Below are 19,286 nucleotides of genomic sequence, written 5' to 3' on the forward strand. Positions count from 1 at the left end.
TTCCCTGTGGGATCGACCTCACCTGTGTGAGATTTTACTACTTGATTGCGTATACTTGCGTAGCGTTTAAAAATATAGCAACAATATACCTGTCCAGAACAAGCAGCATACAGGCTGAAAATTTTTTGTATTGATACTAAAGTTCTCTCTGAAGCTTTAAACATGAGCAAACTGTCATCTGCGAAGAATAAGTGACTAATTGGTGGGGCATGTCTAGCTATTTTTAGACCCAAAATATCCCTCTTTTCCTCTGCATGTCGGATGAGCGCTGAAAATCCTTCTGCACATATAAGGAAAAGGTACGGCGAAAGTGGATCTCCTTGTCTTAAGCCTCTAGTCGGTATTACTTCCCCATAAATTTGCCCATTTAATTGAAAAGAGTACCGAACTGAGTAGACACATTTCATCAATTTATCCACCCATTGTTGTTCAAAACCTAGCTTTAGCAACATTCTCTCTACGAAAACCCACTCAACCCGATCATAGGCTTTGCTCATATCAAGTTTCATTGCAGCAAAATATTGTTTCCCACTTGTATGCCTTCGTAAACTATGTAACCCCTCATAAGCAACTAAGGCATTGTCTGTTATTAACCGACCTGGAACAAAAGCGCTCTGTGTAGCACTTATTACCTTTGAGAGAAAAGGCTTTAGTCTGTTGATTAAAACTTTGGAGATGATTTTATAAAGGACATTACATAAGCTTATCGGCCTGAAATCACTAACAGATGTTGGTTCCTTTATTTTGGGAATAAGAGTTACTATTGTAGAATTAATCAATGATAATTCTTCATTTCCCTCAATACAATCTATCACAGTCCTGGTTACCAATGGTCCTATTATATCCCAATATTCCTGGTAAAATTTTGCATTCATACCATCAGGTCCTGGACTTTTATCTGTAGACATGGCAAATACCGCCTTTCTTATCTCTTCGGGTGTAAATGGTTTTCTAAGTGTTGAGTTCATTTCATCTGTTACTACAGGTTTAACTACTTCAAGTAACTCCTCAATTTTTGGTAGAGATGGGGTTCCCGTTGTGAATAACTGTCCATAAAATTCTGTGATAATCTTGGTCATATCTTCAACTTTCGAGCACCATTCATTATCCCTATTTAAAAGGCCTATCAAGAATACAACTATTAAAACTTAAGAAAATAAAATTAACGTTACATAGTTTTATATAATTTAAAAACTTAAAACTAAAACTAATTAATGTATGTATATAATTTAAAATTTCCTCTTTAGTTTTATATAATAGTTAAGAAACCATGGATACAAAACTTAAAACTTTAAAATATTATTTAAGTAATAAATCTAAGGTCCATGATTTAGTTTCGCATGTTTTTCCTACTGAAAGAGTTATGCTAGTTTTCAAACAAATTTGTTACACCAATTATACCTACTAATAGAAGGCAATTTTGGTATTAAATCCAATTATACCTATCCACATACTTTTTAATATTATAATCTTCATCCTCTTCTTTATTCAAAACCATTCCTTTAATTACAAAAATATCAAGACATTCTAACACAAAAAAACTCGTATTTTCAAAATTATAATTCTGTAAATTAACCTATTATCAACTTTAGAACAGAGACATAACTATTTTTGAAACCTATAACATGTCTTAGAAGTTTATTTTTAAACCACAATTATTTAAGAATTTCACTTTATATTATAGATATGTTGAGTTAACACCTCCACAGTATAGTTGTCTATACACCTTGATTTTCTAACATACCTTGAGATGTGATAAATTAATAAACAACATACCAATATCAAAAAATTACTACTAGAAAACATACCTTTGATAATATTCGTTTTTTGCCTTGTTTTTGCCTTTTGGTGAAAAAATTTAGTGTTTTGGTCTCCTTCTTGTAGCCATTGTATTCTAGACCTTTGTTTCCAATACACTTCCTCTTTAAAAAGCAAATCATTCAATTTTTCTTCCAATTCACCCAATTCCTCTGAGTATGTTGAAAGTTGTTGAAGATTATGCAACTTTGCAATCTGGTCATGAGTCTCCTTAATTTTTTCAGTTAAAGAACCAAATTTGACACGACTCCATAAAGAGAGATTTGTGGAACATCTCTGAATGTTACTGGTAATGGCATTTATAGATGATGTCGAGGAGGAAGACCAACTGTCCTTGATGATGCTTTGGCATTCAGATTCCTTAGCCCACATATTTTCAAACCGAAACCGTGGTCTTTTCCTCATAATCTTCAAGGAATTATCTGTTCTTTCTTGCATATTAACTATTAAAGCTCTATGCATGATCTGAATGGTAATAATCCAAATGGGTTAAAGTGTTTATGGGAAACATCTCGGTCCATGCTTCATTTACCATTACCCAATCTAATCTTTCCTTGATTAGATTTCCATTTGTATTTTTAGCCCAAGTAAAGCGCTCACCCGTAAAAGGCAAAGGATGTAGAGCACACAATTCTATTGTATTTTGAAAAGCTTCCATTTGTGAAGGTCTTCTCAAGTTCCCTCCTTCCTTATCTTGATTAGTCAAGATTTCATTGAAATCCCCAACTATCATCCATGGTCCAGTAGCCACTATTCTGAGGTGTTCGAGCAATTGCCATGTATTATGTCTATTAGAGACCTTAGGATCCCCATAGAATCCACAAAAATGCCATGCCACCACTTGACTTTCCAGTCGTATAAAACAACTAATATGATTGGAAGAGGATCTTATATTTGAGATTTCAACGTTCCCTTTCCACAGTAACATTAATCCCCCGCTTAGACCATTCCGTGGCACTTCATATCCCTCTTCAAAACCGAGACATTTTTTCATATAATCCAGTTTTCCTTCTGCTAATTTAGTCTCCATAAAGAAGATGACATCTGCTTTATGATACTTCAACAACAATTTTGTTTGTCGTAAAGCTATATCACCATTGAGTCCTCTTACATTCCAACTAACTATAGACATTACCTACTTATCATTCAAACAAAAAACTAATATTAAGATATTTAAGAAAGTGTTCAACGTTACGTTTTAGCCCTATTAGGCGCACTAATTAAATTTATTAAATATAATATGGTGTTGTTGTTCCTTTCGTGCCCAATTCCTCATATTATAAATTAAAAATATTTTTCCAAAGACTATAATTTTATATAATTAAAACGTGACCCAAATCTTATAGTTAACTACACTACTTGTATCAATTCATCAAAGTAATTGTAATATTATTTTTCTAATACTTCTCTCATCCTTCCAAATTTTGAATAAATTTTAATTTGTTTTACTCCAACATATGAGTTAATAACACTATTACTATATATAAGTGGTGTAAGCATCATAATTAGATAAGACTCACACATATGCATATTTAACAATATGTAAATTTTTCTGTAGCACTAATACTTGGAGATTTTCTTTAAACTGAATAATGTTACCAATAACTATTAAAAATGGTGAACCAATTTTCAGTAAGTGGTTCAAGGTTTTTTTTTTTTTTTTTTTTTTGGAACAATAGGTGGTTTAAGAATTGAATTATAAAATTATATATATATATAAAAGCATTATTATTAGCGATTAGTGCTTACATAATTTTTATTGATAAATTATCCCATTTAAAATTAGATGGTTATTAAATTTTGATTGCTCCTATCTAAATTTTTTATTAGAAAATAAATTTGTTGTAATTTGTTATTAGATTTTGAAATAAAATAAAAATGATAATCGAAAAGACAAATAAAATACCAAAACTAATACCTTTTAGATGATACTCCAAAAGTCGACTCTTCCTTTCTTGAGAAATTCCTATTATTCTGCAAAGTATTTTAAAAATGAAGCAAAATTAGAAAAAGGTCTTCAATACTCCAAAGTTTAAAAACTGTTTTATTGTAGAAACAAAACAATGTGCAAATTGTTTTACGTTTTTCTATGTATATATATGCTTTTGTAATTTATCACATTGAAGAAAAGAATTCCTACTAATCTACCATTCTAGTTAATTTCTGCCATTATTATTTTTTATTTGAAAATTAGGAATGCTCTTAATACCATTTAAGTTAATTTCTGCCATTAATTTTCCTTAATTGCTTTTTCCTAGAAATTAGTTCATATACAAAATGAATAAATTAATAAATTAGTTCACGGCTTGTATATCTCCAAATTTTGGTTTTGCAGATTTAGAATCTACAGTATATATATATATATATTATATAATTATGTGTTTTAATTTAAGTCGATATCATTAATTATCTGATATTTTGTTTTCGATGATAGTGAGTGCCTAATGTGAACAGGTGAGAATCAGATCAAAAAATAACAAAATAAAACAAATATTACAAAACTTGAAGAATACAAGTTGATTATTTTTATCCTGATCTGTATAATAGATGAGCTCTACATTCTGTAAGTATATATAGTATAAAATATTAAAAGGAGATATAAGATATAAACATGTAGTGTATACACTCAGTTATACATTTGATATAATGTGATGTGGATTGAGAGCCCATAAAGAAATATGTGTACTTGTGAATGCTTTATATAATAGGTGAAATAGTCAGTGATGACATATATTTTGATTTTTAAGAGAATTAATATATACACACTACTGTTGTATTGACGTGATACATACACACCAATCAATAATAATAATATATGTTAGGATCTATATGATCATCTCTAATGAAAACTTTGGAGTGATTAAAATAGGGGTTGACCTTTGAAATTATCTCATTGAAGAAAATCTCTACTAATCTACCATTCAAATTAATTTCTGTCATTAATATTTGATTTGAAAAATAGGAAAGTTCTTGATACTTTCCAGATACTTTTCCTAATCCCACTTTAATTTTATGATTTTTAAAAGTCTTTCAATATCTCTACATTTAATTTTTTACACTATTTCAGGGTTTAATCTTGTACAAAACATATCAATCCTCTGTATGATGTGAGAATAAAATGAATTAATTTATGAGAATAACTTAAAAATATGTATTTAATTATTAGAATATCCTCTTCATATGGTTTTCTCTCTTATTATTGCCTATAAAGGTGGGATAATATAAGACTTAGTTGGTTATTAAGAAAATGCCAATTTGGGGATAGATTATTGATAATAACATTCCAACAGCTGTAGATAATTAAGTTGATCTTTGAGGATGTAAAATTTATATGCGAGATTATAAGATGGTTGATATCCATCACTTTCTGTAAATTATAATAAGTGTAGCAGTCTTCTATCATTTTTCTTTTTAGTTCATTTACCTTTAAAACTAAAAGTTATAACCATCACTCTAAGTACATACAGAATATTTTTAAAATTTGAGGAATAAAATAGGAAATTTACGCTTTAAAATATGACAAGAGAAACATATACTTAAAACCAGAAAACATCCATGACTTATGTTCTTGAAATAAACACACAACATAACATTAAAAAACACCCAATAATAGTCTACTTTTAGCTAGAAAACAGCCCACACATTTATTGAAATACTTAGTAATAGCAATCCTATCTCATTTGTCAATGAGTTTTATGCCTTTGAATTTTTAGTCTTCCCTTTTGATCCAGAGTTAGCCCCCACTTCAATTGTTTTCCCCTTTGATAGCTCTGAATTTCTTGTTTTCTCAGCTGCATTACCACTCTCTATGAAGGCAATATTAGTATAATCACTCTTATTTGAATCAATCGGTTTCTGATTTAGCAAAGAAACTTCTTCCTTACTTATAGCTCTCTGAGTGTAAGTTGTCCCTTGCTCTTGATCTAATATTTCCATTTAAAGTAAATTAAAAAGAAAAACTATAACATTATGAAATTATTTTTTCAATTTAAATGAGATTAAAATGGTATTTACCAGATATGAAGATTTTCTGCCTCTTAGTGGTTAATCCCAGCACTGCATTACTAGCCTTCTTTAGGGCAACATCCTTAGCCATTTGAGTCACTGATTTATGTATAGGTCCTCCAGTAGTTGAGGAGCGAACCGGCGAAAACATATGATCTAAACCAGTTGTTTTGATTTTATCATCGTACTGTAAGATTGGTCGAGTTCCTGCCTCGATCTCCTCCAAAAGTGCTACACACTCGGTATGAACATGATCCAATAGACCACAAAACTTGCAAAAAGTATTTAGCCTTTCATACTTAAAAGAGATCCACATATTAGATAGTTGGTCCTCCCCCTCAAATAACATTCCCCTTAATAAAGGACGATTTATATCCCAAAGTACTCTAATTCGCATAAAAGTTCTTGAGTTTTCAGCATCATATTCAGCAAAAATTCCTATTATCATTCCAATTTTTGACCCCAAAGTTTCATTAATGTTTTTTATAGGAATACCATGAACTTGGATCCAAAACGAAATATTCTTAAAATCCTCCACTACAACCTGATTAATCCCAGATGACTCCACAAGCGACAGATAATGACCCAAAAAATGCCATGGTTGACCTCTAATAATCCTTTGTTTAACAAATTCTGATTGAAAAGTTATGAGAAACATACCATCAGTAGCTTCCTCCATCGTTATTCCTGGTTGTTTCCTCCACAATCCTGAAAAGAAGTTTCTGCATGATTGAGGATTAAAAGGTTTGTCAGTTAGGAGTTTTCCATAAACAATATTGGGTAACACTACAGGACCAGATTCAGTAGCACTATTTGTGGCAGATATGACAACCAACTCTTGAGGATGGAGCCTGATGGTTTCAGAAAAGTCATCATAATGAGGCTCCATTTTGATTTAGAGAGTGAAAAAATAATTGAGAAATAAAAGAAGAGTTCTCTATTTTAAAAATCATGCAAACACTTTCTAATATAAGCTAACACACCAACCATAAGGCTTTTTAAACACAGCTCATTTGAGTCATGGTAGGAATTAGCATTAACTTGCTATGTGAATTACAATTAATGTAGATACTAAAGACTTTCCTAATATAATATAGATATTTTTAGTAATAAAATTTATAATCAATGTAGATTATATTGACTATTATCTGATATGATATATATTGATATTAATGAGCCCTTTCACACACCAGCTCATATGACAGATTAGTAACAATTTTATGAAGTACAATTAAAATAAATTAAAATCAATTAGCGTGTTTTTCAAAATAGTGTAGATATCTTAGGTTTTCCTTATACAATATAAAATATAATTAGTAATAAATATTTATAATTAATGTTGATTAAATAGCCTATTACCTAATATGGTTTACATTGCCATTTATGAGTCCTATGATACAGCTCATTTGAAAACTAGATATCAATCAAAAACGTTTGCACAGTAAAATTACAATTAAAATACTCTTAATTTTCTATGTGAATTGTAATTAATATAAAACCTAAAACGTAAAGAAATTTGTAATTTATGCTGATTATACAGCTATTACTTGAAAAGATATATACAGTTATGTATGAGCCCTTTTAGGCACAGCTCATCTCAGAATCCAGTTACAAAATAATACAATTTTATGGATAAGTCAGCCCTCAAAAAAATAACTGCAATAAATTAAAATTTATAACTCTAAAATTATATTTAATCAATAGATATCCAAGGAAATCTTGAGACACTTAGTCAAATTTAACCTCTTACTCATGTATGAAGAATTTCATCATATTTGAAAACATTGCAAAATTGAATTTCCATTTTTCCAATTTTTTAGTTTTCCTAATTAAACTATTATTTCTAAAATAATTGGTATTTGGAGAGAAAGAACTTTTAGTTTTAACTAGCAATAGAATATAAAACAGAAAAAGAATTAAATTAAAACAAAATAGGTTCAAAATTGTACCCTACTCACCTCTTAATGTATATTTTCACTCCTTGATAGAAGTCCCATATGCAATCTTACCATATTTTCACTACTGTCATAATATGTCGATCAAGACAAGAGCCCCCAATTAAACATTAACACTTTTCAATCTTGCTATTCATATTACAGAAAGAAACAATTTTTATTAAGAAAATATTTTAACAAACTGAATTATCATACCAACCGAAAGACCTTACTAGTCTTATCAAAAAACATTTTACCACCATACTGGTTTACCAAAAAAACAAAACAAACCATACTGGCTTACATAAAACATGCCTGAACGTAACTATGAAGCACCCAAAAGTGTAAACCACGAAAGACAAAACATACCACAATAAATTTGTAAAAACATCGTGACCCAGAAAAGAAAAACCACATATCCTTTAAAATTCATCATTGGAAAATCACCATAAGATCAAAACTAAATAGATTGGTAAAACCAAATACTGGAATAAGGATATTAAGAGATGCAATAATACTATTCAGGAAAACCAACAACAAAACTGAGATTTAATTCTATAATTTGGAACTACCTATGCTTACTTCAAAAGAAACTGAAGAAAAAAAACGAAAGCAAATTCTGGGATCCCAGCGAAGAATTAAAACATCCATAAATTTAAAACAGCATCCAAAAACATTTTAACAGAGAAAAAACTCTTGAACCAAAGCCGGGATATCAGATTAAACAAAAGAGGGCAACATAAACAAGCAAATTAAATTACAAATTCAAAAGGAAATCTGACTCAAAATTATGCTTCAAAACATTTCCAAAGTAAATAAAAGGTAAAACAAAATTAAGAAAAAAACCTAACCTTTTCCAAAATAGATAATGACCTAAAAAATTTCAACACTTCTCAATTGCTTCTGAGAATCAGCAGAAGAAAGAGTGACCCAAATTACCATCTCCCAAGGCCAACCGAGCTCTCCATCTCCGATTGCCCATCCTAGGCCGACCCCAAAACATCCCAAATCCCTCACAGAAAAAAACAAAAAAATATATTATTAACCGTGAATTTAAGTTACTCTAAAAATCCACTCAGCTAAGAGCAATTACAGAAAGAAACCCTAATACCAATGAAAAAACAATATCCACAAACAACAATCATATAGAGATAAAGGGGAAAAAATTCATATTACCGGGGAAATGGATTCATAGATCGAGAAAAACGCAGAGAGCTCAATCTTCCTGAGAAATGTCTTCGACCTTGAAGCATGGACAAATGATAGATCTATCTTCTTTTTTCTTTGTTTCGCTTGATGATAATAAATAAATGAGATGCCAAATAAGAACACCCCCAAAACTTGATTTTTCATCAAAACCCTAATCTTCTTTCCCAAAAACCAAAACTCAGATCAAGTAAGAAAACCCCCTTTGCCACCTCTGACATCGAATGGAACGGCCTTGCATGAGGTCCAAGACGAATTGGGGAAACTTGATTCGGTGTTTGTTTTGATTGAGTGCAGAAAACCATGATCTTCTGCCTTCCGAATGAGAACTCGATCTCCTTTTCCACCCATATGTTTACATCTTCCCTAACTTTATCACCCTCCAATGTAAGGTCGACGTTTTCCACTTTTGCGTTGTAGATTGTTTCAGTGATTTCTTTAAAAGATGGAATTAAGTGAATGCGATTATCAACCCATAAGGCGTTTGCAACCGAAAAAAGTGGTTGTTGTTCTTCTGTGTTCTGACGATTTGTTTGGTTTTGAGTAGTGGGAGAATTTGAAAAATATTAAATTCATGTTAACGACAATATTTATTATTTTTTGATTAATTTTAATCACAACACAATATTAATTCAATTACCAAATTCCTATTATAAATTAATCCAATCACACAAAAATATCTCTGAATTATTGAAATAAAGGTATCGATTCAACTTGAACTTTATCTTTCTTCCAGTAATAGATACTTGAAGAAGAACTTGACCTTTGAAATTATTAATAATAATATAGTCTTACAAACATATTAATTATATATAAATTATTCATTTAAATCAACACAAGTACAAGAATAACATATAATATAATTAAGGTTATGAAATGCAGAAGGCGTAGAGTGAAGTTCCAGTGGTGAAAGAAAGGAAAGCACCAAGACTAACATTATATCCATTCCCAACAAAAATACACCCATCGCTCACTGACATGCCACCATAAACTGATGCCCCAATCTCATATGACCACAAAATATGTCCTGTTTTTGCACTTAGAGCATATATGGGTCCTTTTTTATGTGTGGAACCACCAAAAACCACTCCATTAGCCACTGTAACAGGGCCAGAAGCAGTGTCATTGGTAGGATTAGCTGTTGACCATAGAATTTTGCCACTGCCAGCCTCCATTGCCACCCAACCACCACCAGTAGTGTTCTTTGTAGATGGCTTTAGAGTGAAATTTTTTATCTCAGAATTGGCAATGTTAGTGTACACCCTCTTTTCGTCAGTGGCAGCTCCCCAGTATCCTCCTCCAGCAGCGCCACCAGGTCCAGCCTCCTATTTTTTTTTTTTTTTTTTTAAAGTAACAAACAAATTCATTGAAAATATATGAATAACGTTATACATAATAACTATATACGGTAATTTTCCCTTCAATATATATATATCAAGATTTCCTTCAATATATAGTTTAACTATTATAAAAATGATAGTTATAGTGCTTAGTGTAATGGTAAAATTTTAAAAAACTCTTTAGAGGTCAAAGGTTTAGAGGTTGGGAATTGATCATGACCTCTTACTTTAAAGTAAGAGCTTTTATCACTACACCAAACAATTTTTGTTATATTTTTTTTTCTTATTTAACACTTTATCGTATTAATTTTTTTTTTTTTACAATTTCGGGCCCTGAGCGTTCGCCCGCCTACCCTTAGGGCCGGCCCTGATCAAGATTAGATTAGTTTGTAATTAAGTATATATAATCACTTACCGTAAACCATACAAGGGCACCATTATTACGATCAAGAGCCCAAGCAAAGCCACTTTTTTGAACAGCAACAACAACATCTCGCTTGGTTTGATTAACATCATTAATAGTCAACATCATTGGGGCCTCAGAAAAGTCAGCGTCCGGATTAGGCCCAGGTGGACAATTGGGTGTGGAGAGGTTATTACAAGCAAAGAACCAAACGTCATACCCCCCAAGCTGGCGGTACCATTTGATCTTTCCAGAATCCAAATCAAGGGCCATGATTGAGTTAGAGTGGTTCTCAGGCTCAATACACTTGTCAATAATACTACTACTATTATTACCCAATGTTTCATTGTTTTGTTGCTCTTGGCATTGTTGTATTCTTAAGGGAGCTGAGTATAAATTTCCTGTGGCTATGTAAACATGGCTTCTGATTTTGTCAATACAAGGACTGCTCCCCCATATGGCTGCCCCGGCGTATCCACCCGTCTTGCCACCGTTTTCGGGTAGCATGAAGGTCTCCCATAAAACGGCACCGTTTGTTGCGTTTAGCTTAAAGAAACTGCCCCGGAATGTGCAACACTGTTGGACACTGAGGCCTTCTTCTAGGGATGATGTCCCTACGTAGAAGGCTCTGTATTTATATACAAATAAACACATTAAGCTCATTTAAGAAAATTAATTCTCTATTCCTTTACATCCATCTAATATTATATATATCTTTAATATTTTTATTATTAATTAAAGTATAAGAAAAATAGAAAAAAAAAAAAACTAATGAAAAAGTAATTGATAGGAGATAAATAGAGGAAAGGACAAAAACTATATTATTAAGAAAATATTTAAAGAAGCTTTAAAGGATTTTGATGGTGATAATAGGTTGTAAATGGGATATTTTTGGTGCAATATTAAGTTCATTAATTATAAATCACTAATAAAACAAAAATTTTATAAAAGTTAATGTATGTTCAAAATAAAACTTTTTCATTTCAAAATGTAAAGAGCGATGAATATATCAAGTTTTTTGTTTTTATTATGAAACTTTTAAAAGCTTATTCTCATAGGCTAGCCTTCAAAACTATAAGTTAATTATTGAAAAAAAAAACTATATGTTAGTCTATGAGTCACCCTTTTGACAATATATTAATATCTCTAATTCGATCAATTTCTACACTCTTCATCTAAGTCAACATATACATTTTTTTAAAAGGATACATAAATACTTTTTTATTAAGTGAATATATCTTTAAGTTGTTTACATTATCATTGATTTAATAAATATCCCTTGTTTTTCGAAAAAACATGACATAATTAGATTGGCAAACACAAGTAATTACGTTGACAAAGAATATATTTTAGTTATATATACACTCTTCAATAATGCATTATATAACCTTATGTCAAGTCTACGTACCTAGATAGATTAATCAATATAGAAAATTATCTTTAATTAGTCTAACACGACGTACAAACTTAATTTTCAGCTGGTTTAACTAACTGATCTATGTCCATCACAAATAAATCTAGAGACATTTGCTATATTTCAATTTCCATCATATATATGATTATAAAGAAGGACATAATTAATTTGATTAATATAATTATTATTACTACTACTAAAAAAGCCAATGTATAGAGACATGAGTGATTATTAGTTAAAAGGGTTATTTGGGGTAAAACCCTTTTATTTTTTAATTTTTTACACTTAATTTTTTTTTTCTTTTGCAAAACTCTCTTATATTTAACTTTTTCTTTTTATTTTTTTTTAAATTTGAAGTGACAGATAGATAGATATAATTGTTAAATACCAGTTGGATTACCACTATATTAGCTTTGAGAATTTACTATCACATATATACACAAGTGTATTGATATTTAACAAAAATATTTAGCTGGTGACTCAAATTTGAAAAAAAAAAAAAATTAAGTACTTAAAAAATAAAACAAAAAAGAGAATTTCACCTCATATTACCCGGAGTTTAAATAAATTACTAACCCTTGGTAATAAGTTCCGGACATGGTAACAAGGCCAAAAACATTGGTACTAAGCTGCGTTGACCAAACAAGGTCTCCCGTTGACCTCTCCACAGCAATAACCACCGCAGGCCCATAAATCCCAACTATGAGAATTGAGAAGATCGCCAGCTATGGTTGGGGTCGATCTAGACACAGTCCAATGGGGTAAGTTGAAAAATACCCCTTTTATTAATCAATTGATCAAATTTACCTTTAATTTTATATTTATTTGAAACATACCTCTTTTTATATGTATTGTACCCAAAATACCCTGACACAAGAGAGTTACATGGAGAGTATCTTGAAGTGACAGGGGCAAAATTGGTACAATGTTTAAAAAAAGAGGTAAAAATGGTAGACTTTAAAAAAGAGGGTAAAAATAAAAGAGGACAATATAAAAAGGGTATAGAGTGTAATTTCCTCCAGTCCAATTGGCATTTGTGATGAGCCCAGTAGCGTTAAGGCCTGTCAAGTGGCCCAAGTTTTTCTCCCAAATAAGAGACCCATCACTTGCTTTGGCAGCATATATGTAACCATTCCAGCTTGTAAAATAAAGGGTACCATTGAAAATGGCAGGAGTTACTGTCACATCTTTTCCTGCATAAAATTCCCATTTTAAACTTAGCTTCGAAACAGTTCTGGGACTGATTTTTATCTCCTTGTTTGCATGTCTTCTGTTGTTCAAGTCTCCTCCATGGTTCAACCAATTTTGATGATGCTGCCCCTAGATAATATTATCAATAAAATTTTACAATAATATAAACAATTGTTGTACGTATATATAATTAATTAAAATAAGGAAAATAAAAGAAGATAAAATATAGCTTACTTGATCTGAATTTGTAGTAGCAGTAGGAATAGTTATAATAAGTAGACAAAAGGTCGACCAAGAAAGAAAACGGAAATGGTTATTGTTACAATCCATGACACTTTTTATAAGTTATATATATAATTAGTAAGTTTAAATCTGAAATTGTGTGGTGTGTTTATTTATAAGGATAGAATGAAGAAGGGGTATGATCATTTACGTCATCTTCAAAAAATATATTTAAAGGGCTTTGAATGATAAAATATATTAAATTTGGAGGAGCTAGCATAATAATGTAACATATATACTTCAAAAAGACAACTGAAAATATATATATATATATATATTTATATATTTATAACTCTACCCTGATGAACTTGTATTAAATATATATATATATATATTAATATATATTTGAATTGGAGGATAATAATGATATCAGACAATATATTAATATATAGGAGAGTGAATGGGAGGATAATCCTTATATGACACTAATTTGACTCAATTCAATAACAAAAGATAAAGATTGGATACAATATCCATATACAAATCAACAAAACAACCAGAAACAATACCCCACATCCCATCCACACACAAATGATCATGATGAGTATCTTGTATATATATTTTGGTCATGCTATAGATATATGGATATCCTCCGCAATATCCTTGGGCTTATTATTAGTCTCCACCGGTATGGCCATGGCCACAGCAGCAGAAGAAGTTCCTCCTCCGCCGCCGCTTGAAGACGAGCCAAACCCCCTATGGCCGCCATGATCATGACCGTCTAATACCGCCCTAATCTCCTCAGCCCGATTCAAATACTCCGTGAATTTTTGTTGAATAGCCACCCTAATTTTAGGGTTCTGTTCGTACTTCAAATGGGTCCTAAAGTACTCCAATGCATTCATATATAAAGGAAAAGCCTTTGCATAATTCCCAGCATTGTCTTCATGCACAGCTTCTTTCACGTACTCTATTGCTTGCTCCTTAAAATTGCTATACATATTTGGCAACCCAATATTACAACTAAAAACAATTCCAAACCTAAATTTATCAAAGGTGTCTAGCTCTCTATAAATAATATAAATTGTGTATTAATATTCTCAAAGGTGAGGTGTCGTATATTATATAGGTTTCGAAGACTTTTTTAAATCAATTCCTATAAATGCTGGCAGGCGGCCCCTTTAAATATTGACACTTTGACTTTAATTTTTATTTTAATTCTCCTTTAGAAAAATTATTTATAGACCAAAATTAACTAATAATGACATGTACAAATAGTGACTTATTACAAATTTAATCTTAGAAATTAATATTATTTATTATCAATGTATAATTATATAGCGAGGTTAAGGTCCATAGATATGGGGATATATATAGTTAAGTATATATAATCTTGTATTATACATGAGTTCAATTATAAACTACATATATATAGTTTAAGGTTCATACTTACAATAATTAGGTCAAGTAGTAGCGACCACATTTAAAAGAATCTTGCACGTTTGTTAATTATCACTATTTATATATATTGTCTTTGGTATATTGCCTTAATAAATGGGTGTATATTATAAATTTATAAAACATGCAATTTAGAACTTTATGAGTAATTGAATAATGTAGAAGACACAACACTAACCTAATGAGATAATTGCTTTATGAGATAATATTGAGAAATGATGAATATGGGTAGTACAACACTAACCTACTATTGGTCACACAACCTACTAATATGTTTGAGATTTTGGTAAGAAAGAAAAAAAAAATGGGAAAATGTAAGGAAAAAAAAACTAGAAAATAAAAAACAATAAATTCTCAATAGTATAAAAGAAAAAGTTGTATAAAAAAATACTTAATTCAACAAAAAATTTCATAGCAAATTAACTTAACAATTGATGTTTTTTTTCTCTACACATTTTTTTCCTTATATTTTGGCTACCAATCAAACTTCTAAACATAGCCTAAAAAAACACTATTGATCAAGAATTAGTACACCAAGGCAATGGAAAGTTATCATTAATTAATTTTGCAGATTTACATATTATTTCAAGGCTACAACACAGCACTACACTTAGTTGCTCTTTATTAACATTTCACTTACATTACTTAATTCTAGAGTAGCAACAAATTAATAATTAAAGTCAAACATTATACATAGGTCTAGTTGAAAACTCAAACAACATAATATGATTATAAGGCTTTTCAGGAGTAACAATAGTAGATGGGAAATTGGGGTGATTCACAGCATCAGGGAATCCTTGAGTCTCCAAACAAAGAGCAGCACGAGGTTGGTACACAAATCCACCTTTACCCTTCACATCTTTCAAAAAATTACTTGTATAAAATTGAACACCAGGGGCATTTGTTGACAACTTCATAGACCTTCCAGATTTCTTATCATAAACTACAGCCACTCTTTTCAATGCCCCATAAGGAGTTCCATCAAGAACATAGTTGATGTCATAGCCATTTTCCTTTGCTAGCTTCTTGATTCGGCTTCCAACTTGGCGCGGCTTTAGGAAATCGTATGGGGTTCCTTTTACCTCGGCGAATTTGCCAGTTGGAATAAGTTGGCTGTCCACAAGAGTGATTTTTGAACCGAAGATTTTGATGTAATTGGAAAGAATGTTGCCACTGTTGTGGCCACCAAGGTTCCAATATGCATGTTGAGCAAGGTTGACTGGTGTTGGCTTGTTTAGAGCTTTGGCTTCCATTTTTACACTCAGTTTGTTATGTCCTGAGAGAGTGTAGGTTACACTCACCAATAGGTCACCAGGAAAACCTGTACAAATTTGGTACATAATAAAATTTTTGTTAGAAGGGCTTATTTTAGGGCCGGCTTTGAATTTTAGTGGGATATAGAAAAATAAAAATTTTGAGTCCTTATTTAGAGAGAAATATAGTATTTTTAAAATTAATAAAAAAAGGTAGGTTTTTTAAAGGAGAATTTTTTTCGGACCCCTAAACTAAATGGGTTGTAAGCACAGACCTAATCCACTTATGCTGAAGGTCGGTCGAGATTGCTTATCTCTAAATCCATATATGCCAATATATATTAGAATAAATACTATTTTTACATTCTGAACTATAATATTTAGGGTTTTGCCCAATAAATTATTTTCTTGTGAAAATCCCACTCTGAACTATGAAAATAATATCAAATTTTCTCTATTTGTTGCATTTAAATAGTATGAAACTTATTTAACTAACTTAACCTAGTCGAAACCAAGTATATAGTGGTTTTAAACATTCAAATATTAACTCTAAAATTATTGAATAAAGTTTCAAATTTTATCGTTAGAGTATTATACATGCAATTATTTTTCGTTTAGACTCTCAAATTGTAGTGAAGTAACCTTAGATCAATTTTACATCAAGAATTTGTTTGCAGAAATGAATGAATGCAACCGAAGGTGTAAATTTGTAATTATACCCATAATTCGAGAATAACCTTTTACAAAATAAAATTATTCTGGGAGCAAAATCCTACTAATGTCATAATTAATTTAAAGGGTAAAAATCGAAAGCTCAAACTTTTGTGTACCTTGTTCACCATCATAGCTGTGATAGGTGAAGACAATATAAGGAGTAGGACCTTCATTGTGGTACTTCTTCACATTCCAAACAACATCACTAAAGCCAATTTTGCCACCTAAATTGAAGTTCATAACATAACACATCGATCTTAACAGCTCAAGTGAAAATAATAATTATTACAATGTAATAAGTTTGAAAATTAATTACCATGAAGTACATTTTTCCCTTCATTAGCAACTATCTTGTATGTCTTCCCATTCAATGTAAATTTAGCCCCTCCAATTCGATTTGCAACACGCCCAACAACAGCTCCAATGTAACTTGTATCATTCTGAAACCATTAAAATAGACCCAAATTACAGATCAAATCACATCATATTTATATGTACATTTCTATTATAAGATCAATTAATTATATAAGGTATTAACAAACCTTGTACTCATTGATAGTATCATACCCAAGAACTACATCAGCTAGTTTCCCTGAAAAAAAGTATACATAATAACTTAATAAGCACCATATTTATATATGAGAAGTAATTAATGTTGTAGTTCAAATAATTAAGAAAATAATGTGACTTTACAAACCATATCTGTCAGGGACAAAAAGGGAAACAATTGTGGCACCCCAATTGGTGAGCTTAATAGAAATATCACCCTTTTTAAGTTCATAGGTACTAACTTTTGTTGGCTTTGTTTCATAACTTTTGGAGAGCCCTAAGGAAGAAGAAGCTAAGATGATGAAACAGAGGAATAACAGAGACAGGGACAGTTTGGTCATTTTCTTAGATGAAATATATGTATATATTTTTATATGGCTTGAATATATTTCAAATGGTTAGCACCAACTGGGATTTTATAGATGTAGAGATAGCTATAGTGGAGATCAACACAAGCAACCATGTGTATGATAGCTTAATAAGATTACAATCCATTTGTTTTTTAAGTTTATCATTTCTTTGGTTGCTATATCATATGAAGTGTTAATAATAAGTTTGTAGTTTTGACTTTGTAATAGGCAAAATTATCAATAAGAAAGGATAACAACGTGCTAAGATTCTAAAACGTGGTCTCTACTTGAACTAATTATAAGAACAAACTTATACATTGTCGACTAAAACTCGTAGGTGTTTCAGAATTATATATATAAAAATATTATGCTGTTTAAATAACAATTAACATGCAAGATGATATATAACCATATCCATCGACCTTAAATTGATATCAATACAAGATTAGGGCCTGGTTTGCGGTGGTTATTATTAATAAATAATAACCAACACTATGGATAAAATTTTCTATTGTATTAATTATTATGATCATAAATTTTAATATAATGTGAATCGTGTTAATTAATACACAATAAATTATCTGTATTAACTTGTATTATAATATTTAAAAAGAATTCGAGATTGAGGACTCGAACTCATGTCTCGAACTCGAACCTAGACCTTAACCTAAAACTAGACACAAACTTGGTCCTAGATACAGACCCTGGACACGACCCCAAACCTGGCCCTAGATCCGGCCCAGACTCAGGTCTGTGGTCAAGGTGTGGAGATGGGGTCCGGGTCTACACTCCTGGTCAAGTTGGGTTGTGTTTATAGTAAAAATAGTAAATTTACATATAATCTATTAATACAAATCAATACTAAATATAATTTTGTATTAAATAATATTAATACATTATAATCTAACATAATATGCTAATTGGATTAAACTTATCAAATAAGAAGTCGTAACCAATTAGCTACGTCTTCTTATTGAAGGGGCTAGAAATAAGCTCATCAAATTACGAGGTGGTTTTTATATATAAAATATATTTTGTAAGATTTGTAAGTCACTTGCCATTATTTTTAGTTTAAAAATAATGTTCAAGGCAAATTACTAAAAATATATAAGTCAAATGTGAATAATTTAAAATTCAAAGTTATATGCATTTCAAGGGATAAGGCCAGCTAGCATTTTTGTCTTTCTAATTCATTATCCATCTTGTGAGACTAGAAACAAACTAAAACCATTTACGAGAGTCCCACAAATTCACTTTAATAAGCTCAAAACAATCCTTTCCTAACAAGTTGGCTTTGTTTGGGTGAATTAGGCTTAATAATTTTCATAATATGGTACAATGTAAGGACAATCGATCCTTCCCTAACAAACCAATTTTATTTAATTGCAATTGGATATCCATTGAATTAAATTAAATCGATTCGGTTTAA

At 30.7% G+C, this 19,286-nt stretch overlaps 2 protein-coding genes and 1 pseudogene across 2 annotated transcripts; all 3 read right to left on the reverse strand.

Moving 5' to 3' along the window:
* Positions 1 to 5,297: 5,297 nt before the first annotated feature.
* Positions 5,298 to 9,474, reverse strand: LOC133029041 (uncharacterized). The gene is made up of 3 exons (XM_061103050.1): positions 8,609 to 9,474; positions 5,833 to 6,545; positions 5,298 to 5,741 (listed from the first exon to the last, which is right to left on the reverse strand). The coding sequence occupies exons 2-3, from the start codon at positions 6,500 to 6,502 to the stop codon at positions 5,512 to 5,514; spliced, it is 900 nt and encodes a 299-aa protein (XP_060959033.1). The 5' UTR covers positions 6,503 to 6,545; positions 8,609 to 9,474; the 3' UTR covers positions 5,298 to 5,511.
* A 175-nt stretch (positions 9,475 to 9,649) lies between these two features.
* Positions 9,650 to 13,783, reverse strand: LOC115700678 (uncharacterized; annotated as a pseudogene).
* Positions 13,784 to 15,516: 1,733 nt separating this feature from the next.
* LOC115700685 (uncharacterized) lies at positions 15,517 to 18,007 on the reverse strand. Its single transcript, XM_030628310.2, has 5 exons — positions 17,656 to 18,007; positions 17,501 to 17,550; positions 17,275 to 17,398; positions 17,075 to 17,182; positions 15,517 to 16,312 (listed from the first exon to the last, which is right to left on the reverse strand). The coding sequence occupies exons 1-5, from the start codon at positions 17,846 to 17,848 to the stop codon at positions 15,672 to 15,674; spliced, it is 1,116 nt and encodes a 371-aa protein (XP_030484170.2). The 5' UTR covers positions 17,849 to 18,007; the 3' UTR covers positions 15,517 to 15,671.
* Between the last annotated feature and the right edge of the window lie 1,279 nt (positions 18,008 to 19,286).

The sequence above is a fragment of the Cannabis sativa genome, chromosome 8, assembly GCF_029168945.1.
Source record: "Cannabis sativa cultivar Pink pepper isolate KNU-18-1 chromosome 8, ASM2916894v1, whole genome shotgun sequence".
Lineage (NCBI taxonomy): Eukaryota > Viridiplantae > Streptophyta > Magnoliopsida > Rosales > Cannabaceae > Cannabis > Cannabis sativa.

Excerpts from the sequence above, each read along its gene's own strand:
- LOC115700685 (XM_030628310.2), bottom strand. The coding sequence starts at position 17,848 with ATGACCAAACTGTCCCTGTCTCTGTTATTCCTCTGTTTCATCATCTTA. Across the intron at positions 17,183-17,274 it reads AGGGAAAAATGTACTTCATG|GTGGCAAAATTGGCTTTAGT; the intron begins GTAATTAATTTT and ends ACTTCAATTTAG. Across the intron at positions 16,313-17,074 it reads CAGCTATGATGGTGAACAAG|GTTTTCCTGGTGACCTATTG; the intron begins GTACACAAAAGT and ends AAATTTGTACAG.
- LOC133029041 (XM_061103050.1), bottom strand. The coding sequence starts at position 6,502 with ATGGAGGAAGCTACTGATGGTATGTTTCTCATAACTTTTCAATCAGAA. Across the intron at positions 5,742-5,832 it reads GCAGAAAATCTTCATATCTG|ATCAAGAGCAAGGGACAACT; the intron begins GTAAATACCATT and ends TGGAAATATTAG.